The 27,565-nt window shown below is 40.4% G+C and overlaps 2 protein-coding genes across 2 annotated transcripts; one reads left to right on the forward strand and one right to left on the reverse strand.

Moving 5' to 3' along the window:
- Nucleotides 1-4,973: 4,973 nt before the first annotated feature.
- Nucleotides 4,974-11,667, reverse strand: azin1b (antizyme inhibitor 1b). Its single transcript, XM_080045476.1, has 11 exons — nucleotides 11,500-11,667; nucleotides 10,478-10,618; nucleotides 9,832-10,028; nucleotides 9,388-9,561; nucleotides 9,004-9,176; nucleotides 8,608-8,821; nucleotides 8,400-8,474; nucleotides 7,741-7,906; nucleotides 7,406-7,515; nucleotides 6,553-6,758; nucleotides 4,974-6,446 (listed from the first exon to the last, which is right to left on the reverse strand). Exons 3-11 carry the CDS (start codon nucleotides 9,931-9,933, stop codon nucleotides 6,371-6,373), a joined length of 1,296 nt encoding a protein of 431 aa, XP_079901602.1. The 5' UTR covers nucleotides 9,934-10,028; nucleotides 10,478-10,618; nucleotides 11,500-11,667; the 3' UTR covers nucleotides 4,974-6,370.
- Nucleotides 11,668-17,274: 5,607 nt separating this feature from the next.
- atp6v1c1b (ATPase H+ transporting V1 subunit C1b) lies at nucleotides 17,275-27,183 on the forward strand. The gene is made up of 13 exons (XM_080046028.1): nucleotides 17,275-17,413; nucleotides 19,094-19,276; nucleotides 19,373-19,440; nucleotides 19,671-19,756; nucleotides 20,880-20,974; nucleotides 21,175-21,266; nucleotides 21,780-21,878; nucleotides 22,030-22,098; nucleotides 23,350-23,442; nucleotides 23,835-23,928; nucleotides 24,145-24,242; nucleotides 24,404-24,527; nucleotides 26,240-27,183. Exons 2-13 carry the CDS (start codon nucleotides 19,145-19,147, stop codon nucleotides 26,336-26,338), a joined length of 1,149 nt encoding a protein of 382 aa, XP_079902154.1. The 5' UTR covers nucleotides 17,275-17,413; nucleotides 19,094-19,144; the 3' UTR covers nucleotides 26,339-27,183.
- Nucleotides 27,184-27,565: the final 382 nt, after the last annotated feature.

Here is a 27,565-nt window from a genome sequence, read left to right on the forward strand (position 1 = left end):
TCTAAAGTAAATAAAGTAAATATTTTACAAAGATTGAAGGTCAATTTTCTTAAACAAGGCCTAGCAGATCTAGGTGGTTTTGCCTGCAAAGCTAACAATGACAAAGTCACCATCATCATCTTTCTGGCCATCTGAACTCTTGTCAGTGGTGTCGTTAAGTGGAATTGAGATGTCAGTCTCTACTGAGCTACTGTAGACAATCACTTTCTTTTGATGACGAGCGTATACAGCCATGCCAATGGCACAACTCTCAGAAATGTACTTTGCACTAGCTGCTCCGCCCTTGTAGAACCAACTGCCACCTGGCATATGCGATTCCCCCTCCATTTCTGCCTTTAAATCATGTCTCAAAACCCATCTGTACACCCTGGTTTTTCCTCCCCATTAACTATCTTACCTCTGCACTACTATCTTTGTTCATATGTGGATGTCTGGGCTTTATGTCTTTTATTTTGGTTATTGTTATTTTACCTTAATTTTGTACCTACTGAATGCACTATGTAAAGCACTTTGGACAGTGCAAACTGTTATAAATGTTTTTTTATAAATACATTTTACTTACTTACTTATAACTCACCTAGGCCCTCTGGCACAAATCACCCCATCCCCAGCATTTTGGATAATAAGCATGATGCAGCAGTTTAGGGCTGACATCGTGCTAACTACACTCAACAAAAATATAAACGCAACACTTTTGTTTTTGCTCCCATTTTTCATGAGATGGACTTAAAGATCTAAAATTCATTCCAGATACACAATATTACCATTTCTCTCAAACATTGTTCACAAATCTGTCTAAATGTGTGATAGTGAGCACTTCTGCTTTGCTGAGATAATCCATCCCACCTCACAGGTGTGCCACATCAAGATGCTGATCTGACATCATGATTAGTGCACAGGTGTGCCTTAGACTGTCCACAATAAAAGGCCACTCTGAAATGTGCATTTTTTTGCTTTATTGGGGGACTCAGAACCAGTCAGTATCTGGTGTGACCACCATTTGCCTCATGCAGTGCAACACATCTTCTTCGCATAGAGTTTATCAGATTGTCAATTGTGGCCTGTGGAATGTTGGTCCACTCCTCTTCAATGGCTGTGCGAAGTTGCTGGATATTAGTGGGAAGTGGTGCACACTGTCGTATACACCGGTCAAGCACATCCCAAACATGCTCAATGGGTGACATGTCCGGTGAGTATGCTGGCCATGCAAGAACTGGGACATTTTCAGCTTCCAAGAATTGTGTACAGATCCTTGCAACATGGGGCCGTGCATTATCTTGCTGAAACGTGAGGTGATGTTCATGGATGTATGGCACAACAATGGGCCTCAGGATCTCATCACGGTATCTCTGTGCATTCAAAATGCCATCAATAAAATGCACCTGTGTTCTTCGTCCATAACAGATGCCTGCCCATAACATAACCCCACCACCACCATGGGCCACTCGATCCACAACATTGACATCAGCAAAACGCTCACCCACACAACGCCACACACGCTGTCTGCCATCTGCCCTGAACAATGTAAACCGAGATTCATCTGTGAAGAGAACACCTCTCCAACGTGCCAGACGCCATCGAATGTGAGCATTTGCCCACTCAAGTCTGTTACGGCGACGAGCTGGAGTCAGGTCAAGACCCCGATGAGGACGACGAACATGCAGTTGAGCTTCCCTGAGACGGTTTCTGACAATTTGTGCAGAATTGTCTGGTTATGCAAACCAATTGTTTCAGCAGCTGTCTCAGTGGCTGGTCTCAGACGATCTTGGAGGTGAACCTGCTGGATGTGGAGGTCCTGGGCTGGTGTGGTTACACGTGGTCTGCGGTTGTGAGGCCGGTTGGATGTACTGCCATATTCTCTGAAACGCCTTTGGAGACGGCTTATGGTGGAGAAATGAACATTCAATGCACGAGCAACAGATCTGGTTGACATTCCTGCTGTCAGCATGCCAATTGCACGCTCCCTCAATGCTTGTGACATCTGTGGCATTTTGCTGTGAGACAAAACTGCACATTTCAGGGTGGCCTTTTATTGTGGACAGTCTAAGGCACACCTGTGCACTAATCATGATGTCAGATCAGCATCTTGATGTGGCACACCTGTGAGGTGGGATGGATTATCTCAGCAAAGCAGAAGTGCTCACTATCACACATTTAGACAGATTTGTGAACAATGTTTGAGAGAAATGGTAATATTGTGTATCTGGAATGAATTTTAGATCTTTAAGTCCATCTCATGAAAAATGGGAGCAAAAACAAAAGTGTTGCGTTTATATTTTTGTTGAGTGTACATAGACACAAAGTGTAGCATACTAAAGCACTAAAACATGTATCAAATGTTTTCAAACTTGTCTATAATTGTTCAGACAGTAATCCAAAAACCTTGATCATGGAAATTTTACTTTGAAAGGCAAAAAACAGTTTTTTTTAGCTTAAATGTGTTTATATGTTATTCCATGTTTATCCCTTCTTTACAGGATGAGTTTAATGGATGGCTCTTCTTAAATATGTGATCACATTTCCAATTTCTTCTATGGTTTTCTAGAAACAAGGGGTGGCACAACTTCCCCACCGGCACAACTTAGGCCACTCTCCCCTATATCATTTAGATGTTTATTAAGTACGGGCCCTCAATGTATTGAGGGCCCGTAATTATTACTCTCCACCATACTTACTTCTTACTTCTTATTTCTTCCGCCACATTTTCTAGCTGCTACTCCTCCCTCACCGTTACACGCAGACATGCCAAAATTTCACACAACGTGCGTCCCCACCCCATGGGGTGTGCTATTATACAGTTTTTTGAATTTCCGCTAGGGGGCGCTGTTATGAAGTCCCGACTGAAATAACTTTAAGAGGCCACGCCCCGCACACCGTAACTCCGATTGACTTGAAATTTCTCACACAGGTGTATGTGAGGGTGCTCTACAAAAAAGCCTCTGGGACCATAAAAATCCTTCAGGGAATATTTCCCGCTAATTAGCATAAACTGAAAAACAGGGTGTTATCCACAACTTTCTGGAATTTTACTGTATCAACACCAAATTTCTCGTGAAGCCCCGGGGGACTACAATAAACATACCCGTAAAAGATTAGTAGGACAACTTGAAAAACATGGCCGCCATTGACCAAAAAGTTTACGCAGGGGCGGGGCCTATCAACAAATTGGCCATAACTCCTTAACCATAGGTCCTATCATCATCAAACTTGCTGGGTATGTGCAGAAGTCATGTGGTAGCATGTCCGTTGAAGCTTATCGAGATTAACCCATAGGGGGCGCCACAAATGCCCCCTGACTCTGATTGACTTGAAATTTCTTACACATGTACAGCTCATGGTGCTCTACAATATAGCCTCTCGGACAATAGGGGTCAGCCATGATTATTTTTTTCGCCGCCATTGCCCAAAACGTTTACGCAGGGGCGGGGCTTATTAACAAATTGGTCATAACTCCTTACCCATAGGTCCTATCATCATCAAACTTGCTGGGTATGTGCAGAAGTCATGTGGTAGCATGACCCTCGAAGCTTATCGAGATTAACCCATAGGGGGCGCCACAAATGTCACCTGACTCTGATTGACTTGAAATTGATTACACTTGTACAGCTCATGGTGCTCTACAATATAGCCTCTCGGACAGTTTTTTTAATTTCCGCTAGGGGGCGCTGTTATTAAGCCCCGACTGAAGAAAGTTTGAGAGACCACGCCCCGCACAACGGAGGTACGGCCGACGGGCGGGGCACCGCCCACGCGGGGATTGGCGGCCTGCGCAGGGCGGCCCGTACTTTCAAAATCTCCGCGGGATTTTCTAGTTATTATTGGACTGTAATTGAAGTATATTGCATATCTTGTATCCACATCAAAGCCCAACTCCCTGGCATGACAGGAAGATACAAAGGGCTGGAAAGAAATCAAAGAATATGCAACCTCTGTGATTCTAATTGTGTTGGAGATGAATACCATGTACTTTTTGAGTGTGAAAATGTGGACGTAATGTATTATAGAAAAAAGTACCTGCCAAATTATTATGTTTATTTTCCATCCATGACCAAACTGATTTCGCTTTTGAGGGCAAGTAGGCCAGGGGTTATTGTTAAAACAGGTGCCTTTTTGAGAAATGTTTTGCCATTGTTTAAATTATGTTTTTCCTTGCCGTGCACCATTGTTTTGTTTTGTAATGATTTCAGTTGAATTGTGTGCTCCATGCCATGTGCTATGGCCGTGAGCCGTAATAAATAAATGAAATGAAAAAAATAAATGAAAACATACATGTTTATCAGCACAAACCACCAATATGAAAAATTTAAGTTTATTTCAGTTAAGAGCTTTTTTTTAATGAAAGGCAGTAGTTTCTATATAAAGGTAATGTAGAAATAGCAACACCTTATTTTAATGACTGTAAATGAAGTGATGTTCAAGTACTGTTTGAATGCCAAGATTTTCATGACTCATTTTACTGTTTTTTTTTGTTATTATATAGTCTTTATTTTACCAGGTTAGTCTTATTGGGATTAAAATCGTTTTCAAGAGAGACCTGGCCTAGATGTACAGCAGTAGTTACCACATAACACAAGTTAAAATACACCGTTAGCAGTAAGTGGGTCTCATGTTCGCAAACACTGAGCATGAACAGACATAAATCTGGTTTACAGGTAATTTAACTACTGCACAACCAGAACACACTTGTGCTGTTGTTCTTTTTCCTGTATCTCCTTGCTAATTTGTATTTTAAAAAGCCTTTAAGTTTTAAGGCCAGGGGACCTTAAAACCCTTTAAAATACCTTTGTAACCCATAATCATGAGTTTTATTTATTTGCACTGTCCCTTTAAATAAACTGATTGATTGAAACTAGATCCATAGCAGATCAGAAACCTATCGTTTTGAAAAAACATTGGCTAACAGTGAAGATTTTATTTAAAAAAACATGTAGGAATCAACTAGAAAAATCACACACACACGATAGATGATTTCAGTCAGAAATGTATTAAATTAACCACTTTCAAAACTTTAACAAGCACAATTTACAGTCAAAAACAGGCTATGGTCCATTAGTGCCTTAGACAAGCAAGTAATTAATACATTAGTTATTTGTAACACACGAGGGCAGGATTCTTTCAAAACTGAAGTTAGGTCAGGTCACCTTTAATGTAATCAGACGTGGGACATTAAGTTGTTCACAAGACTGCATTTTCCCCTCATATCTTCAGAGAGGCATGAGGATACATCTGGCATGTTATTTGTCATTAGTGCTGGCTCAGATCTGTGTACAACTAGCATGTCTTTCACTTAAAAGATATAGACATGCAAGTCCACGTCCGACACATACAGATCATTTATGTTTAAGCACCCTTTAGAAATATGCTGGTTTTTCAGATCCTGGGAGAACAAGGACCAATCCCAGGGCAAGAGACACATATGAAGATCTGAAAAATCAGGGCTGTGTTGTTAAATGTCATTGTATTTATTTAACCTACAAAATATCTTGTGCATTTTCAACCAGATCAACCTCTCTCTCCTAGAGGCAAGGAGTGCATTAAAATGTATCATGCCTTTTGAGTAAAAGGAAACCACTGAGGTCACAAATGGCAATCACAGCACACTTAATCCACGTAGCGTTTTAAAACACATCAATATCTTATCAGGAAAACACTGTTAGATGGGCCACAGCATAATACCTGGGCAAAACACACTGAAAGCTTTAAATAAGCCCCAGTAATATCAGTATCCAATAAATAAAAATGCATCGAGGTGAGCTGCAATAAAGAAAGAGGTTACAACATTGTCATAATTTCCGTTAAACTATGAGGGCTTTGAAGCACAGAATCCACATGAGGCATTGATTCGTTTAAAACACTTCAAAAATCAACTACAGACAAAATGTACTGGTGTTGAAAAGACACATGATTAACACGACTGTCAACAGGTAATCACTAGAGAACATGATTTAAATCCATTGTACATTTTGTAAACTGGATTTGATTTAGGAAACAAACCAACCCAAAACATGTTGGGGGGTCCCATCTCCAAAAAGGTCGTCCATTTTGTTGCATAATGTCATTTAAGCTTGGGCTGGAGTTCTTTTAGCCGACAGATTTTTTTGAGTCCATCAGAGGGAGGAGCAAAACTTACACAATTTTAGGCAATTGAAGTACACGAACAACCAATTGTTTCCAATTTCAAGGAGGTAAAAAAAAAAAGTCAAATTCCTGGAAGAAATCATTTTGGACACTGCATTTTCCAAGGTGGCTGGAATGTTGACCACATTTAGCCCCTTGTCCCAAATACCCCACTGACCTCTCTTCTCACATGGTGAAAGTAGAGGCTAAGGGAGGATCTGTGCAATACAATTTGGGACAGGGCAGAGGGTAGTTACGCACAGTACTGGACCATGGAGAAATTCTTCATGGCGCTGTCCAGTTCCACGCCGGCCTCCTGCATTTCGTACCTGTGGGCAACACCAAGTGTCAGAGTCAGTTCTCTCCAAATGTATCTCATTCTTACATAGTGTGTATACGTTTAGAACCTTCACTCTCAACTCCCTCCAGACTCACCAGTCAGAGGTGGACACAGTGTAGTAGATGGGCAGCTGGGAGGAGCTGAACTCCTCCAGGCCGCACGCTCCCATGTTGGAGAAGAGAAGCCAGTCGCCCACACTGAGCTCAGGCAGCAGGCAGCGCTCCACCACACGGTCCAGCTGGTCCAGCGACGGGCCCCACAGGCTGCTGGGAAACACTGCCTCCTCAGCACACAACAAGTGCTGGAGAAAAGGAGAAAAGTCTTGTTAAAATAGACAACAATCAGAGCCGTCACAAATTGCTCTTTTTGCTCAGGACAATCTCGTAACTAAAGAATTTGTTCTGAAAATAAAGAATTATACTCATGCGAAACGCAAAAAAATAAAAAAAGAGGAAAAGAGCAAGATAATTATATTCTGCAACTAAAAGAGTAAACATATTCCTGCAGTAGATTGCAGATTTTATAGTTGATATACCAACCTCCATTGCTTATTAGCCCTTATGACCAGGACACTATATTTGTTATATCAGTAGCCATCTTTGCCTGTTCATTTTACCCTGACCATCTGTAATCAATGGTCACATTATTAGTCAACTACAGCTCTAGTTTTATTTATTGTGTAGTTATTTTTTGATTGTAAAGGTAAACTGAGCATAAAAGTGGAAATGCATCAATAACTGTCACTGACGATCCGGATGTGGTATGGAGTACAGTTGGGTAACATACAGCTGTTAGGTCAGCATGATCCTTTTTGACATATGTCATCATCCGACACACACACTCAAGCAATTCTCATCCTGGTTCATAATGTGTGACCCCTTTTCCCTATGATCAGATGCTTCATTCAGTCCTAATGGGGTTGACTTTCTTGGGTGGAGGCCTACTAACCTTGTGCACTGACGGGGCAGCGATGGAGTTTCCCAGCAGCTTGCAGCTGAATGGGCCATAAACACCCTCATTCATGTAGTACAGGAACTCAGCATCTTCATTGTTCTCACCTGTGTAGATACAGTGGATGACCAAGTCAGAAATAAAGAACATGGCGTATTATAAACAAACTAGGACTTCACGTCCGATGGTCGCAATGATCAACCAACACCCGTGGAAAAACAAATATATACGCATACCCCTCTGTCTTTTCTCAGACTGCAGATAATTAACTGCATGCCACATATAGAGTCAGACTTACAGAGGACAACATCTGAGGGACTTGCGTAACTCACCTTGAGGGAGGCTGTCCCAATGGCGGGTCAACAGCTTTTTGCCGATCACATTGACAGCCAGGCTGAAAGCTGAGGCCACGTAGAAGCTTCCTGGTTGGGCCAACACTTGTACACCGGACAATGGGCTGAAGTAAGCATCCAGCAGCGGTCTGACTGCAGACTCAACCTGCCCACAAAGAGATACAGTAAATGAGTATTCATGGGAAGTTTCCACGTTAAAACAAATATGTAGAAGAACTTTAGTTTTAGGCATGGAGTGATTTCTAAGACAAAATCCATTACTCAGCACTCAGTTAGTGAGAGGTAACTGATCTGAAGTTAGATAAATGTTAATGTTCTTGAATAAATGGGTCATGTTTTCAATAATATGTTGATGGCCAAAGACAATAAAGTAGCATGGAATGCAATTTATATTATTATGTTTGGCAAATGGAAAAGCAAAATGCATTGTTACAGATTTAAACTTTGAGAAACTTGCTTTATATACACTTGTGGGTTACAGTTAAATATGTCCTTTAAAAACTTTGCAGAACATGTCACCAGTTTGTTGTATGAAAGGCTTTTATAAAGATTTCAGTGACATTTGATGGCAACTTCAGGTATGGGCCAAGTTTCAGCTCTAAAGTCTGATTAAAAGCTGACAAGCCGTTACCTCGTACCTGCTTGAGCTGAAACTCTGAGCCAGTAAATCCACCACCAATGTCCAGGATGTTCATGTTGAAGCCAAGATCCAACTGAATATAAACAGAAGAGAAGCAGTTGTTACACTCACATTTTCTTTAGATTACATATATTTGGCAAATTCCTACCGATTAATATTTTTTTTTTATCTTTTATTTAAAAAGGTATTTTCCAGACCGCACTCACCCCCATGTCAAACACACAGCGGGCATCTGACAGCGCATGGGTGTAAGCCTGTTGCAGCTCTTGGCAGGAGCTGGGGATGTGGAAGGTCACTCCCACCACCTCGACTCCCAAGTCTTTGGCAGCTTCCAGCAGGTGCCTGCAGCTCTTCAGCGATGAGCCAAAAGCCATGCTGGTCTCAGCTGCATGGGCCTCGGTGGTCAACTGCACAAGCAACCTAGAAGAAACAGCCAAGGATCAAAACAAGAATGGGACATCCATCTAAGCAGATAAATAAGGTTTGGACAAAAACCCAAGACAAAGGTATGCATGTCCCCTCAACTAGATTGACAGTCTTCGTTTTACAGAACTGCATGGAATTAAAAGGAAACATTTTTACATCTTAATTGGATAACTTACTTTGCATTAGGGTGCAGGCGGGAAATCTTGGACAACTCTGCCACATTTTCACAAACAAGATGCTGAATGTTGTTCTTGGCAGCATGCTTGATGAGTGCCAGCTGCTTGCAGACACCTGACAGAATGATGTTCTCTGGTGGCACTCCGTGCTCCAGCACCAGGCTTACTTCAGTCTGGGGAATGGGACACACACACACACACACACACACACACACACATATTGGAGAAATTAACTCAACGAAGTCTAAAAGCCCCATCAAAATAATCAAATAAATCATTAACCGACCAGGAATCACAATCGAATGCTTATAATGTAATTAATAGGGTGAAGTACTTTGCAGTATAAAGCTATCATTTTTTTTTTCAGTGAAGTTTAAAAATTACCTTGTTGGCACAAATGAAACCGAGGCCCATGGAGGCTAGCACCTCGATGACGGCAGGGCTGCTGTTGCACTTGACTGGGTAGTAAGGCTGGAGCCGGGGCACTACGCTCTGCCAGCACAAATGCTGTTGCATCAGGACCCCGAGGTCGCCCACCACAAACGCACTCTTCTCCACCTGTGAACACAAGAGGGGATGACGGCTGCATTGAGTAAACAAAGCAACTGGTCAAACCATTAAAACCACATTGCAAATATAATACAAATAGTGTCAGATTTTCAATGGACGTATTGACGTCAACAAGAATTATAGGTCTTAAAAATGAACAGGGGAATAACAGCGATCTGACAGATAAACTGACAGTGTCATTAAAAACTAAGTGAATCACTCTGGGAATTTCTTCCACTGCAACTGGAAGCTATTAAAAGGCCTCAAAGCTGAACTGACCAGAGCCCGCTCACAGATGTGTCCGTCAATGACATCTTCAAGGGTTACTCCTCCCTCCAGGAGTTCAATGATGTAGCTGGGTTTGTCAGCGAGTCCTTTCATCTCAACCGTATTCCGCTAATCCGACAATCATAAAGAACGTGTAAGCAAGTCAGGGGTCACGACTGAGCCAATGGGTCCTGCCGGTATGCAACAAACTGGAAAAGAGAGGGGGGGAGACATTAGAATTAACATCACCCGCCACAGAAGACTTTTTTATTTTACAGCATTTTAACCAGGCAATTGAAACTTCCAGGCAGTGGGCTGATGAACTTCTTCCTATATCAACAGCTATACATATCTAAACGTAGTCCCTTTGGACACTCGTTAACTATTACATGTGTTTTATGAAGCCCAAGACTGTGTTGTCCTACTTTATTCTCTAATGAACAAAAAATAAAAGTCCCATAATTTTTTCTTCCGTCAGTCACAGAAAACTAATTGAACGTTTATTTAAAACCACCTTACACCGCCCCACATACACAAAGTACCAAGTGTAATCTTCCTGAGCAAGATTCTACTGAGAACACAATGATCCTGAACTTTGTTACTGTGTGTGCAGAGGCCAGCTTGTGCCTTTGTGTACACGAGACAGTGAGTCACTCACATGGACAAGTCAGGAGATGGACCTGTCCCGCTATCAGCTAGGATCCCAAGGCGGCTCAGCGTTGAAGTCAAAGTGCTCCCGGTAAAGAGCGGCCCCTAGGCCCTCTGGGAAGCGCTCATACACCTGTGCAGAGAAAGGGCCCTGATGGACAAAACAAATATAAAGTTTATAATGACTGCATGGGACGACTCCAAAGAGGGAGGCATGCACCATGTCTTTATCACAAGCGTAATCACGTGAAATGCAATGCTAAGCTTGTCTGTCATTTACATTCCTATGTCACTACAAAGTGTACCCCTTATATCTATGTACTCACATTTGCTGTCACTGTGGTCGAAATTTCACCGACACAATCGATACGTTAGGCAACTCCCGTTTACGTGGCTTATTTGTTTTTTTAACCCCATAAATACCAAGTATATTATTCCCGTCTAAATCATTATCGTAGCCGCCTTCGGTAAAACAATAAACACTTGTAGACCAAGTATGCGATATGATTCTTAATAAAGCATTGTGTAGGTGGTAGCAACTTGACAAATGAGTTATTATTATGCGTAATCAAAACCAAAACAAAACGAAACAAGAACACTTATACCATACCAATTTCATTAACGGTTTCATTAAACAGGTACAAAAGTGTAACTATATTGTATTGAACGTGGGACACGCCATCGCGAGGAAACACGCTAGTGCTGAGGCTCCTGTCCGAGCGAGCTGCTAACGTTGAGCTGCCAACAGCACGTCGAAGGAAGAAGCTTATGTTAGCACTCTATTTTTGTGAATAATCCCCTAACAAACATCTACGTCGTCACTAAACAGGAATAAACACCACACTCGCTTGACTGCGGCCGCTTATATATCAACTAATACTTTTAAATTTAACAATTAAACGTGAGTCAGAAACAGAGAATTCAATGAATCGGTATGTCATGTGCGGCAAGAAGGCAGAAAGAGCAACCCGCCATGTTACGTCCGCCTGCTCAATCCAAGGAGCTCAACAGAAGTATATTCGCTCTACTTACGTGGTATAACGGCCAGGGTGTTTTGGAAAATCGTCTTCTCTTTTTCGGCGGAATTTTCAAAGAGTAGTAGACACCACGATGTAAGAAAGAAAGAGGGTTGTTTGAGCCATAGGTTTTGTACGAAGGGCGGCCGTTGGTGAAGTCTCTTCTTGTATGTCGGCTGCTGGGCGGAGGACAACTGGAGCCGAGTAGGGGAAGAGGAAAAGGTAATCAACTGCTCGCGGGCGGCGCCTAACGTTCACTTCCACCAATCAGCTTCCAGCATTTTGGAGAACATACCAAATATGTATTTCCGAAATATGCCAGAGCCCGCAGTAGATCTTTGTAGTCGTTACATAACCATATACTTTCCGTAGATGGCCCTCGTTTCTAGGGAACCAGTACCAAGAACTTTGCTCTTGTTTATAACGGACAATTAGATTATAGATACATTTGTTGTTGGACAATTCCAGCTGCAATGGTTTATGTATAGGACATATAAAAAAAATATGAAGAAAAAAAGAGTTGACACTCTAAAAGCAAATAAAAGATCTAAAGACAAACAAGAACAACAAGAAATCCTTGTTTGCACTTCTCTGTGGATTTTTTTTACATGCCCACAGCTGTATTTCCTCGGCCTATAGCCTATTTGCAGACATTTCATTGAATTTCCAAAGTTCAATAGTACAATAATCTGCTGTAGCCAGGCTACACATGAAGGTGTGTCTGAAACTGTGTACCCCCTGTTTGAAAGGAGCGAGGTAACCTTATAGGCTATATATCGTCACCCTCTTAAAATAATGGCCAAAGTCATTTTTTCAGTTTTTTTCAGGAAACTTAACCAAAGATTGAATATATGATATTCATTAATAATTTCACTCAAACAGGTTATGTCAAAAGATGACTCTTGACATTGTAACCTAATAACAATCTATGTCAATTATGTAACATAAAAGGAATAAACCCTTTTTATTAATGTTTAACTTGTGACTTAAGTAATTTTACACACTTCTGAAATGTCATTGAAAAAAAGTAAATTTTGACTTAGGCAAAATAAAACGGCCTAAAACACACTCTTGACATTCTGGTAATATCGTATAATGGCCTATGTCAAGTAAAATCACATGATCTGTTCAACTGAGGATTTAGGCCATTTTACCAGAGGTGGCCAGCACCATGAGGAGATGACCTGCAGTGTGTAGAATTTTGGGTTTTATTTCCTAGCAGACTTTGTAGAAAATAATTATAATATCCATAAGTATGTTTAATTTTGTGCATAACAGCTGAATTTTTTTTTTAGAATTATTATTTTTTTCCTTATAAAGGGTCTCATATATGTCCATATTTCTCCATACTTTGGACCAAGGCCTTGTCACCGCCATTTTGGAAGTGTCATAGTTGGAATGTCATCAGGTGCATTGTTTATAATTTAGAATAGTTCTTGTCCTTGAAGGCCACTGTAGCTTCTGTTATTATTCAAAAGGGGTGGGGTTACCCAGGGAGCGTTGCATTCTAGAACTTTCTAGAACTTACTTGATGATGTCATATTACACACACTGCCATAGACATATATACGTGTATATTATATCTATGACACACTGCACCTTTAAGCAAAAAAATAATATTGGCCAAAAGGTGACTTAGGCCATTATTTTAAGAGGGTGACAATATTAAAGTTAGGCAAGTAAACACTTTCCATGCCTGTTCTGGATTTCTGTTGAAAGCATTATTTCCATAGGCTACATGCCTACGTGCACAGAGATGATAGATGGTGACAATGCAGGCAAAACACTCTTTTTGGAGACTAAATCTATTTTCAAACAATGGCGTGACACTGAAAAACAAAGCAAAAAAACTAAATGTGCCTCCGTCTAGTGTATATTTTGTTATTTAGTGTTCATGGAATGTGGGTGATTATTACGGTTCAAGAGCTTATGAAATATTTGGTTGATTAGCCATTAAGCCTTTGTCACACTCACTTGTAGCCTAATTTAACTGCGATAATTGAATGTTTTATGTAATTCTGTTTGATGGGAGGACATTTATTTATCCCATTGCATGGTGGTCATGATTTCAGTGAAACACTGAATAAATAGCAGGAAGGGAACAGAAACTCAGCCTACAGCCATTCGTATAACTTGTGTTGCACTAACCCAATATTCTGCGTGGCTTCATCTGCATGTGTGTCTTGATGTCCTATAGCTTCTATCTTTGTCAGTAATTCCAAAAGACACTGTCTTCACAAAACACAACCATTGGATTCTTAACATAGATAGTATATAAGAGGTTCTTAACAACAACAAAAGTCTTATTTGGAAGCACTTTGATAATGATATTTAAATGGTTGCAGCTTGGGGACATATGTTTAGAGACAGAGTGGCTGGATTAAATGTATGGATGTATGCTATACGGTCATGCCACTGGCCCTGTGGTGCATAAAACAGGAATAGCCATCAAATTCCTAATTTCTTTGGCAATAAGTACATGAACTTCCTAGATTAATTTTTTATCTATTTTAGACTTGATTATTATTGATTATGGCTGCACGGGAATGGTGAAAATGAAAGCCTTGATTTTTTTTCTAATGCAGTCTTCTTCATCATCTGTTCTCTTAACAATGCGAAGAAATGTCACTTGTAAAGTCAAGTCAAGTATGTGCTTCAAGGTTCATATCAGGGTTCATGAGGACAGGAGTAAATATAATGTTGTGCTTTAGTTCCACAGAATTCAGTCGAATGACTTCATTGTTCTCAGTAAGGAAATTCAATTTGGAGCTAAAATTAAAATATATAAACAAACAAAAGCATGAATAAACAATTATCAGCAGAAAAACCTTTGTTTCAAACTAAAAATAGTCAAGTCAGACAACTTATGAAAGTGTACCAGATGTTAGAGCAACCAGCATACATCTGCCTGTATAGCTCATGCAAATACATTGCATATGACAGCCAAAGTAAGAATAAATGTCAGTAAATGCCCAAACTACTATTTCTCAATTGTAAAATTTCCTGCATAGTAGGGGAGAGTGGCCTAAGTTGTGCCGGTGGGGAAGTTGTGCCACCCCTTGTTTCTAGAAAACCGTGGAAGAAATTGGAAATGTGACCACATATTTAAGAAGAGCCATCCATTTGACTCATCCTGTAAAGAAGGGAGACACAAGGAATAAGATATAAGCACATTTAAGCTAAAAAAACTGCTTTGCCTTTCAGAGTAAAATTTCCATGATCAAGGTTTTTTGATTATTGTGTCTGAACAATTATAGACAAGTTTGAAAACATTTGACACATGTTTTAGTGCTTTAGTATGCTACACTTTGTGTCTATACGGTCAGCACGTTGTCAGCCCTAAACTGCTGCATCATGCTTATTAACCAAAATTCTGGGGTTGGGGTGATTTGTGCCTAGGGTGAGTTATAAGTAAGTAAGTAAGTAAGTAAAATGTATTTATAAAAACACATTTATAACAGTTTGCACTGTCCAAAGTGCTGAACATAGTGCATTCAGGAGGTAAACAATGAAGGTAACATAACAATAACAAAAATAAAAGACATAAAGCCCATACGTCCACATATAAACAAAGATAGTAGTGCAGAGGTAAGAAATGGAGGGGGAATCACATTTGTCAGGTGGCAGTTGGTTCCACAAGCACGGAGCAACTAGTGCAAAGTACATTTCTGAGAGTTGTGCCAGTGGCATGGCTGTATACTCTGGTCACCAAAAAGAAAGTGATTGTCTGCAGTAGCTCAGAAGAGACTGACATCTCCATTTCACTGAACAACACCACTGATGAGAGTTCAGATGGCCAGAAAGGTGATGATGGTGACTTTGTCATTGTGAGCTTTGCAGGTAAAACCATTAGATCTGCTAGGCCTTGTTTAAGAAAATTGACCTTCAATCTTTGTAACATATTTACTTTATTTACTTTCAATAAACCTTAGATAAGTAATTGTCTTATGGATTTGTCTTGCATTACAGTTTATGAGATATATATCAATGGCACAATTTACCCCATGGTATTCTCTCTTGTAGCACAACTTACACCACACCGGGGGCAAGTTGTGCCACAAGACAACTTTTTTTCCGAAAGCTATATTTCTTAAACAGTTTATTCCAGATCCAAAGTTGTTATTGCCAGGGATGCACAACATGCTGAAATATATGTACATATTTGAGTTGGAGACTTTACTGTCAAGGCCTCACTTTAAAATCACTTTGAGTAAAAAGTGGCACAACTTAGGCCACTCTCCCCTATAGTGTTTTTAATAATAGGCCTTTTTACTGCTTACATTTCACATTTGGACGTGTACAGAGTGGGAAAAGAACAGGTGTGTTACTAATAACATGTACAGCTCTGCACTATTCAAGTGTACCAGTAATCCATGACAGCGTGATGAGGAGCCAGCATGACCGTGAGACTGAAGCTGCTCAGTGGAATTCAGACATCAACCATCATCAACATCCAGCGTTGGCCAGGCTTTTGTTTTAATAGTTAAAAGTATTTCTCTAACCTGACTAGGTGAAGATGTATCCATGTGAAACCTGAACTGTAGGATGAGTTAGACCAGAAATATATCGGAATTGGTTATATATTTATATATTTTAAGCGCTCTGAGTGAGAGAAGAGCGCTATATAGCCTAAATAAAATGTATTATTATTATTATTATTATTATTATTATTATTATTATTATTATTATTATTATTATTATTATTATTATTATATATTTTTCATCACTGCTGAAATAACCTCAGAGTCTTGGGATAAGGGAAAAGTGTTAAAAAGTGACTGATGTTCGACCTATTGCAATGATGGACATAAGCTGTTAAGCAGCTGTTAATAAGCTAAATCATTCCACTTAAATGAAATTGTTGGTTTATAGACACGGATTTCTGGACAAATTAACCATTAAGTGTTAAGTAATGTAGTAGTTATATCTTACCAGAAGAGGTCGATATTGAGATGTACTGAGCTGCCAAAACAAACACCCATGCTGCCTTTGTGTACTATCGGAAACATTGGAACAACTATTTGTAGGCCTACATAGATTTAATCAATCAAAAATTACCAAGTTCAATTTAACCAAACCATAGGATTGAAAGAAATTATTTATTTTCTCCATCCCATCACTGTCCAAGATTAAGACCACTATCTCCCTATAACATAGCAGCTAAAGCCAAAACTATATTGAATTTGTAGGACTAGTATACTACCACTTGTAGCCTATATATCGTATTGATTAGACATAGTAGTCCTATGTTTAACTATGTCAACTATGTATTCATTAGGTTTACCCAACCATTTCAACTATGTATAGGCCTACATTAGACTACTTTAACCAACTATTTCAACAAGCCTGTATCCTTTAGGCAACGTTTTCCTAGGCCTATATATAGGCCTAATACATTAGCCTACTTTTAGTCAACTATTTTAACTATGTGTCCTATCATTAGGCCTTTGTTTACCTTAATATTTCAACTATGGATAGCCTATATTACTTCTACCTAACTATTTTGGCTTTGTAGGCCTAGGCTACATACTATCCTAATATTGTATCTTATTAGGCCTACGATAACTAACTGTTTTAACTATTTAGCTACTTTTAGCTTTCTATTACAAACTATTAGCCTACTAGAATTATTTTTATTGCTAAAATACCTGCTTAAGCCCCTCAACATGTGCTGTAGGCCTATCTTTATAACTTTATATTCAGACTCGGAAACTCACGAGGATTTATCAGTCACGTGAACGCAGCATAGTGCGCAACAACCTTTGCGCAGGCGCACAACTATTTTCCCGATCAGCTGACTGTGAGCGAGATGCTGTTGAAGGACCATTGAGTCGAAAAACTGCCATAATCTGCGCTATGTATACGAAGCTGTGACCATTTAACTGAATTACACCGTGCAGACCTTTACACTGAAACCGTTAAACCCCTCGGTGAGTACGTAAATACAACGGTGAATGACGTCGTGACAGCGTGAGACTGCGATGCAAACAAGCTCGTGTCAGCAGCAAGCTAACACTGCATTTAACATTGTATGAACCAGGTTTATTTTTCTGCCCGTCAGTGATTGTATATTAGCGAATGATTATCAAAGAAAAACCCAAAGAGCTGATGTTATTTTATTATTGTTTAATGAGGCGAAGGATCAGTATTTGGCATACATGTGTCTGCTCCTACAGGAAAGACTGATCATATGACATGCAATCAGCAGACATGTCTGTCTCTACTGTGCTTACTCAACCAGTGTGTGTGCAGTCTCCACATTACAACCAGGGGAAAATGAGAGGAAGTCAAAGAGGAACAAAGGGCTTCATAATATGATTTGATTCATAAAGGAAGACTTACAGCTGTTTTTATGTAGGGTAGTTGTGAACAGTACTCATACCCTTTATTCAGCAAGTAGTAAAACCATAATGTGAAACTACTCAGTTACTATTAAAAGTAATGCCTCAAAGTTTGGCATATTAAGCTGCTCACTTGCTTTGCTTGTAAATCTCAACATCCGAAGCAACTAGCGACTTTAATTGTTGGATAACTGTTAGGCTATACAAATCCAAAAATGACCATAAAGTAGTTCTGCTCAGTGATTTTAAACACTGCAGTGCTCATGACTTAACCCACCTAGCGATGTTAAAGCGGATACGAGTAACATTTAAATATCTTTTAAACAACCTCATGTTTCCTCTGATAATCATAAATTACCTTTAACAGCAAACGAGACCATCAGTGCAAAGAAAGACGTTTTTATATAGTTTTTATTACTGCTTTTGGTCTGGTCGCACACCCAGTCCGATTTTCGGTTCGCTCGTGCAGGCTCTATGGTCACATATCCGTATTGGTTGCAGATTTCAGTGTGGCGCTGCAACGCGATTTGAGAAGCCTATCCCTCCAGGTGAGGGAAGGGGAGCGGGAGCCTTGTTTGAGACAGTTATTTGTCGTCATAAATGACTGATAACGGGGCTGAACCATCAAAGAAAAAAAAGAGAATGCAATGAAGAAAAGCGAAAAGGGAGAGTGAGTGATAGGCGGGCGGGAGGACGTTGCCAAGCAACGTGTATACAATTTCACGAGAGCGAAACTAGACTGCTAAATGAATGAGCGGTTGGTACTAACACAAAGTTTGCTTTGCTTCACCATCATCAGATAACCATTATCTGAAATAGTCATTATTTACATCAACAACACAAACACATTACCTCATCGTGATCCATAGTCTACTAACTGCCGTCTCTCATTCATTCGCTTTCTGTGAGGACACAGCTCCGTGAGAGAGAGAGTAGTTAGGTGACGCTGCTGAATCAACTCATTGCAAGCAGGTGTGTGTACTGACTGGCATTAGTTGATGCAGTGTCAAAACCACTCTCACGGAGCCGAAAAGAGTCCTCACACTTTCAACACACGAACATGCACTATATTGCGCCCTTCTCAGTCCACGCTCACGCGCCTGGCACGAGCATTTGCGACAGCGGGCGTCGTAAAAATACTACCGCTTTTGTCCAAAGGGGACGCCAACGTGCCATCTTACTCGTAGTGCCTTTAAAGGAATCATTACCGGGCATGCTATAAATGAAGTGGTGCGATTGACAATCTTTTCTCTCTAACTTCACCCTCAGTGACTTCCTCACATCAAGGGCCCGGTTGAAAAAATCTCTTTAACAGTAGCCATGACAGAATTCTGGTTGATCTCCGCTCCGGGGGAGAAGACGTGTCAGCAGACCTGGGACAAGCTGATGGTGGCCACCACACGCGCCAACAACCTCTCCACTAACAACAAGTTCAACATTCCTGATCTCAAGGTGAAGCACAACAGTCCCCTGTGTTACCCGCCAAAGGGAATCCAACAACACCTAGTCGGAGGAAATACTCTTAATATGTGTTTCGTCTTTTAATAGGTTGGAACACTAGATGTCTTGGTGGGTCTGTCGGATGAACTGGCTAAACTAGACACTTTTGTGGAAAGGTCAGTCTTTGCTATTATTACCAATTACTCTACTAGTAGTAGGTTTAAATAGTTTATAAAATGTATTTTTTTGGGCAGGGGAAACCTTGTGAGCTCAGTTTTTTTTGAAGAACCAATTTTAGTACAATCCTGACTTACATCCTTCATGTGGAGTCTCTTGGGTTTATTTCCAAACCCTTGTGCTGGTCTCTGAAAGCCTCTCCTCTCCCCGTGTTGTGATTTTGCTTCAGTGTGGTGAAGAAGGTCGCTCAGTACATGGCCGACGTTCTGGAGGACAGCCGAGACAAAGTCCAGGAGAACCTACTCGCTAATGGAGGTAATCACTGCGGATCATCAGACTGAAGCCCGTACATTTACCCTGCGTTCCGAATCACTTCTTCTTTTAACTATACTACATATTGCAGCTGACCATAACAATAATTTTGTTTGCATGCAGATTGCTATGATTGGGGCATACTTATACTTATTTATTTCATAATTACATTGCGCCTTTAACTAGACCTTGCCTCTACTGCTATATCTGTCACATCGCTGGTTGGAGCCTCATTATTGATGTAACTTCCGCTGTGCAGGGGATTGTAGGTCAGAACCTGCAAAAAAACATGCTGGTTTGTACACTAACAATGGCAACTGGATTTAGTAGGAGATCAGGGTATCTTTTGGCATACTGCATAAGCATCATGTATCGGGACATCCTAAATCTTTTACTGCCATACTTAAAGGTGCTGTAAGCGGAATGGTTCTTTTAGCTAACTTCCTGTCAGTTACTGCAGTTAGCAGTCCCCTCGCTCGTCCCTACGTCACCACATTAATGCACTGCGGTCTTCAAGCAGCTAGTTATCTAGCATCATCTCCGATCCATAAGTGTGATAAAACATGATAAAAACCATCAAAACAGACATTGGGAAATATTTTTACCCGCTCCGCCATTGTAGGCGCATACACATTCACCCATATTTTGCTCTGGCGTGCACCGGCAGTGAGACCATGGAGTGTATATACTATATATGAGTGAGACGGGTGTCGGTTTGTAGCGTTCTGTCTTCTGATTGGATAAAAATTTTGGGATCCTCCAATAAGTTTATTGGCCGATTACATGCAAAGCAGCTGACTGAGAGATCGGCTTTATGAAACGCGCACATTATGTAAGTGATCACTGTATGAATAAAGAGCGATTTAACACTTATATTAACATAAATAAACCTCTTACTTCACCTTTTAATAGCAGGGAAGTATGGGTATTGGAACGCACTTTTCTCTCTGTTAGTAGTTGACAGATGTGAGGTGAATGAGGTTGCAGACAGCAAAGGGATTTAGTTTATGAGACTTCAAAGAAAAACGGGATAGGTTTACTGAGTCTTCACAAATACAACCCGATCCTGTTTGAATAGAAGTGTTTAATGCTGATGTCTTGTTTTCTTTTTAAATACTCCCCACAGTTGACCTGGTGACCTACATCACCAGATTTCAGTGGGACATGGCAAAGTATCCGATCAAACAGTCGCTGAAAAACATCTCGGAGATCATCTCCAAGGTATGGTGGAAAACATAGTCGCCATTAAGATAAATGAAAAACAACTACGGAGAACAAAAGTACAGCCAGATACACAAACCGCATCATAAACAATCAAATAATGGTCACATATCCACATAGCTGTTGTTTTAAAAAGATTATCATAAGTAATATGTTTGGGGCAGGATAGGATATCATCCTCACATTTAATTCTTTTCTAGCAAGCGTCTCAGATAGACAACGACCTGAAGGCCAGGGCTTCAGCCTACAATAACCTGAAGGGAAATCTGCAGAACCTGGAGAGGAAGAACGCGTGAGTAATATATACTGTAGCAGTTTTTCGCTTAACGACACATTTTAGACATCAAGCTCCCACAGAAATGTCTTCTTACGATGTTTTTTTTTTTTTTTTTTCTAAGATTTTTTTTTGGCATTTTTATGCTTTATTGACAGTCTAGAGACAGAGTTGAAATGGGGCAGAGAGGGGAGTGACATGCAGAGAACGACCGCGGGCTGGAATTGAACCCGGGTCTGCTGCTGGCCGAGGCCCATGGAGGGGACGCCTTACCAACTGAGCTAAAGGCGCCCCCTTCTTACGATGGTTGATTCAACAAATTTCCCGCTAGATCTTTTCTCTGAAATGTAGATGTGTAACATCTACATTTCTATATATTTCTATGATATCTATATCATATTGTCACAGTTCTCTTTGTCACAAAGAAAAATGGGTTGTTTATATTTAAAACAGTATTTCTGCTTTGCACACATCGCTGACATTTGGACTCAAGTTTGCCTGAAACTGTGAACTGCATGTGTCATCCTTAAGGGGGAGCCTGTTGACCAGGAGTTTGGCTGACATAGTGAGGAAGGAGGACTTTGTGCTGGACTCTGAGTACCTGATTACCATGCTGGTGGTTGTCCCAAAGTAAGTACCGGTACCATGGTTCCTTCCTGACTACAGCCACATTTAAAACAGTCTTTACAGTGATTTTTTTATTTTTAGTATTTGCATATGCCTAAATTAATTTAGATGTAAAATACATACCTGTTGTCTTTCCCTGTCTCACCCTCACCAGGACAGGCTATGTTGACTGGCAGAAAGAGTATGAGACCCTGTCGGAGATGGTCGTGCCTCGCTCCACTAAGTGAGGACAACTCTATGCTTCAGTTAAAATTCAGACAGTTGAATTTACATTATCTGGGAACAGACATGTTGCCTCGCTATCTCCCTCTGTCGCCCTTGCGTCCTCTTTAATCGGGTCAGCCTCTCGCTTGTGGCTTGACTGTGATTTAAAAATTGGAAACATTTCATGGTTGACCTTTTTAAAAGGCAACCGACTCGTATTAGAATAGGAAACATTGTGTGGCTGACCTGTGGGAAGCAATTGACCTTTTTGCCAATGAGGCTAGATGATCTGAGGCGTTATGCTCTGCCTTTGCTCCACGGACACGTCTCAGCGTGATGTGGTAACCTAGCAACCTGTATTTCCAGAGCGGATATGGAGCACTATCGGCTGACGTGATTCTTTAATTGGATAGACATCAAATGACCCAACTTTATATGACCCAGCTATGTAAGCAAGTGTGTTTACGTATACTCCGAGTTACACTATGATGATACAAAACTTTGTCAACCATGAAAGATGTTGCCACACTTTTCAAGCACTGTTAGCAATCTATTTTATATCTCTGGGTGTTTTGGGGCATTCAGTCAATAGACAGGACTATGTCAAACAATGTTGGATGTACAAGGCATGTGATATCATGAATCACTAGATTATTCAGCAGATGACTTTTCCATGTTGTACTTTTGTCTATAAATGTTATTTAATTTGAAATTTCATGTTTCAGAATATACACAGTTTATATCAAATCAATTATGTAATATAAAAGGATCTTTGAAGTCGGAATGTCAGAATGGCCATTTGTAATTACTCAATCTATCTAGTTAAAGAGTAAAAAAGTACAAAGAGGAGTGGAAGTATAAAGTAACATAAAGTAGAAATATTCAAGTAAAATAAAAGTACCCTAATAATTGTAATACAGTAGCCTACTACTTGAGTAGCCTACTTGAGTGAAATGTAAAGTTCTTACATTTCACCACAGTCCAGTGGAAGCTGGGGAGAATAGGCAGAGAAATGTTCCTTATGTCCTTCTAAATATTAAATGTCGCTCACTAACTGCGACGGCTTCAGAGTGAAAAAGGAAATCGCCGGGAAAGGGCAACATAACAAATTTGATATTTGACAACAAGTTAGGATATAAAGTGCACAAAGTGTACTTGTGAAGGTGATCCGGTGATTATTTTCTCTCACAATGAAGAACCTGCTGTGATGTGTCATACAAACCGTGTGTATTCAGCTCTCATGTTGATCTTGCGTCCTCTCCTCCTCCAGGCTGCTGTTTGAAGACAACGACAGCGGCCTGTTCAGTGTCACCCTCTTCAGGAAGGCTATCGATGATTTCAAGCACAAGGCCAGGGAAAACAAGTAAATCATTCCATTTAATTCTTTTATTTCACGAGAATAGGAACTGTTCAAAGAGGTGATGTATAGAACCAGGAGTTTTCTCTCAAGCTGTGTTTCACTTTTGGCCCCATTTGACCGACCTTTTGTGTTGAATTGCAAATTCAGTTTTTTTTGTTATGTTTTTTCATGATGATGGCAGTAGAAATATCGTAGTAATAATTGAAGTAGGTGCCCTATTCTTAAATAAACACTGTTTTGTCAGCACTTGACAGCCTTCTCCAATTAGCAAGACAGAGGGATCCCATTGTGTGTGATTATGTATATGTGTCACTGTGTTTGTATGTAGCCCATTTTCAAGCGCCCCCATTTTCTGTTAGCTGATTGCCAGCTCTCTGCTGTTTGCCCTGACCTAGGTTTACAGTGCGTGATTTCCAGTACAATGAGGAGGAGATGAAAGCCGACAAAGAAGAGATGACACGTTTGTCCACTGACAAGAAGAAACAGTTTGTACGGCTGCTGTTTTTTTTCCACTTACAGGCAGGGGAGGGGGGGTTACTGTTACAGATGTATGTTCAGGACCGAAACCAGTGATCATTCATATAAATCTGTCATTACGCCTGCTGGTGATTCAAAAATGTAATAAAATAAATAGTGGACAGGTGTGTTGTCTTTAATGGAAATTCATATTACAGACCTTGATTAATGTTGTTCCTCTCAACCCAGGGGCCTTTGGTACGATGGCTGAAAGTGAATTTCAGCGAAGCTTTCATTGCATGGATTCACATAAAAGCCCTGCGTGTGTTTGTGGAGTCAGTATTGAGGTGAGCAAAGCAAACTTAGTGTGAGTTAGTGGGGTTGCCATTTGTTTGTGCGTTCAACCATTTTTTTTTAAAGCTTTTTGAAGTGTGAGATTTGTCTAGAGCCACACACGTGGAAGTTAAAAGAAGGCCATCACAGACTTGTCGTTACTGTTTTTTGGCAGATACGGGCTTCCCGTGAACTTCCAGGCAATGCTGCTTCAGCCAACCAAGAAGACCATGAAGAAGCTGAGGGAGGTGCTGTCTGACCTTTACAAACACCTGGACAGCAGTGCTTCCATTATGGATGTGAGTCTCACACACACACGCACGCACGCACGCACGCACGCACGCACGCATTTTTTTTCCACTAGGGAAACTTCTTCTTCCATGTTTTGGGTCAGGCTTTGTAAACAGACGTAAGTGAAATTTTAAAGATGAGGGAGAAAACCTGTGTCAATCATCACACTTGGGGAACTTGCACTCTGCCAGAAACAAAGTGGCTTTGACAAGATGGTTTAAATCATCACTACTCAACACTTTGAAACAATGGCACAGCCTTGGAGCCACGTCAATCCCTTCCTTATTATTATGTTGTTTCTAATTGGTGTGATAGATATCACCTCTGTAGCCATGAATGTTAAGACAAACTACGCACAATGTGAAAAAAATGAAACACTACAAAACAATTATAACTTCTGTCAGCACATCTACATGACGTAAACCTTCGGTGATCGTGCATGGATTATATACCTTCTGCTGTACGTCCAGGTTCTTTCTTACGGCCCCCACACACATCCTGCGTCTACCTCTGGAGCGCGTCGCGTTACCTTACTGCTGCCTCTCTCGGACTTTTCTCGGACACACATGCAACGTCTCAGCAGCTGCTGCTTCTAAAGCCCTATCTTTCTACATAGAGTTTTCATAGATAATTCCCATTAAAAATTAAGTTCTTTCGTGTCATCTATGATGCATATGATTTATATTGAGTCTGGACAGTAATCCGTGCGCCCCATTGCCATTTTTTTTCTTTTTTTTGCCATATTTTCGCTTGTTGGAAGTTTTATTTTGAAGGGGACACACCAGGAAATGGTGAAACTACAGCGAAAGCTGCCAGTATGAAGTCAATATGACTCTCAGCAGAGTATTTCAAAAATCACTTTACTGATTTATACGGGAGAGAGAGAGAGGGGGGTGTGGTCGGGGAAGAAGAAGGCCGTAGACACAGATAGAGCAACGGAAAACTGTTGCGCTCATCATGATCTTTTTTATTTCTTCACTATATTGGATCTCTATATGTGTCATTTATCCAAAAATGAAATGCCAGAACTAATTGAAAATTAGGTTTTAAATCCCTCGTATTTTGATTGCACAATTAAATCGTGAAATAAAGGGATTATTCGCGTATACGACTGAGGGATGTTTTATTTTGAAATAAACACACCGGGTAAACGTGTAACTAGAGTGAATGCTGCTGGTGTGACTGTCAGCAGAGTATTTCTCTATCAGTTAAAGCACAGAGACGCGAGAGAGACGCGCTGCTCTCAGAAAAAAAATAGGCGAGCCTCCTGAGGTGAAGGGGAGCGTCGCTGCAGACGTGCCTCCGACGCGCCTCAGCAGTGCGTCTGAGGTTGGATGTGTGCTCGCTCTACGTTGATTTCACAGTCTGTGACAAAAAGTCAGACGCAGACGCGAGGTAGACGCGCAGTAGAGGTAGGATGTGTGTGGGGGCCGTTAGCATTAGAATCAACAACTGAAACACTTCTTTGGCACTTCTTGGGATTTTGCTGCGCTCCTGCTCCAGTGTCAGGGGGTGACACCAATTTGCAAATGCTGCCATAGTGAGAAATACAGAGCGTTAGTCAACTTTGTGTCAACTCGTTTGGCGATGGCTTGAATGTAACCGATGATGAAAAGGTTACGCACTATAGCTTTAATAAAATCCTTCTATAATAAAAGAAAGATAGAAATGTGATATAAACAATTGGTATAGTTGCTCTGTCTTCCTGTTGTGCCTTCAGGCCACTATGGACATCCCAGGGCTGAACCTGAGCCAGCAGGAGTACTACCCCTACGTTTACTACAAGATCGACTGCAACCTGCTGGATTTCAAAGTCTAGACACATCTCGTCATCCCTGTGTGTTCTGATGTGATCTGTTCACATCAGCTTTAATTTATTTCCACTTCCGAACCTTTTTTCTAATTTCATTACATTTTGTGTCCTCATCTTTTCCTTTCTCATGTTCCAGGTACATTCCTGGGTCCATGTTCAATAAGTATTTAGGAAAACAGGAGTGCTGATTGGCGATGCTAGTTAGGTCAGATAGATTTCAGAAAGGTAAACTGGTGGCCAGTCAGAACTTGTGTTCCAATGTGCTTAACAATTGTGGGCCCTCTTCTTTTGTTGTCACTCCCCGTCTGTCTAATGCTGTAAAAGTGAATAGCTTCCCCGTTGACACCCAGCAAAATGGCTGACATTCCCTCTCGGCATCAAGGAACATGCTGCCTTTTTTAAATCGTTGTTTACTTCCTGTTACCCCTATTTCATTTAAAGCAAAAAAAAATGGAAAACACGAAGGGGGGGAATACAGGGACAAAAATAAATGTCTGTTAAATATAGTATTTATTTAAAGCCTCTTAAATCAGTGAATGTGTTTTTGGTTTGTTCTGTTTTTTTTTAATGTGACGTCTTCTTAGCTCCATGTAAGGAATATCTGTTTACAAGTAGATGTTGACCAACGTCCCCCCAAACTCGAGCTATAATCCTGAAACATCCCGAGAAGAAGAGGTTTGTTTTACAGTGTAAAGAAGCAATACGTTTGCTGATTGTATGCTCCTATCATTTCTGTATATTAAGCTGTTTGAGAAAAATAATGACAGGTCTATGTGCAATTACTGTATTGTCAATATAAAAGGAAAATCGAACCATATATTTAACATCAATGTGAAGAATAAATACTCTCTGAAATATACTGTACTTCGGCTCACTGTTCTTTAAACATTTTTATTTATTTTATGTTATTATTATTTTTAAACCTTCTCAGGCTCTCTATGAACCAACATGCAAATCACTGCAAGTCCCATTTTAGGCTACTAATGACAGAAGAATATAACATCTGTTAAGATCCTGTTGACAGCTATATCAAACTAATTTAAACTTTAACAATGATTTTTGAGTTGTTGAGTCATGCTCAAACATAAAGTCACAATTTTTTCTTGTGATGAAATATTTTTCAGGGACAAAAATAAATAAAAATGCTGCCCCATTTAATCTTTATAAGCAGCATATACACATGTAAGGAATGGTTTATAATAACACAATGCATTGGTTTACATATCTAAGTGT

The sequence above is a fragment of the Ammodytes marinus genome (assembly GCF_949987685.1).
Source record: "Ammodytes marinus genome assembly, chromosome: 17".
In the NCBI taxonomy this organism is placed as follows: Eukaryota; Metazoa; Chordata; class Actinopteri; order Uranoscopiformes; family Ammodytidae; genus Ammodytes; species Ammodytes marinus.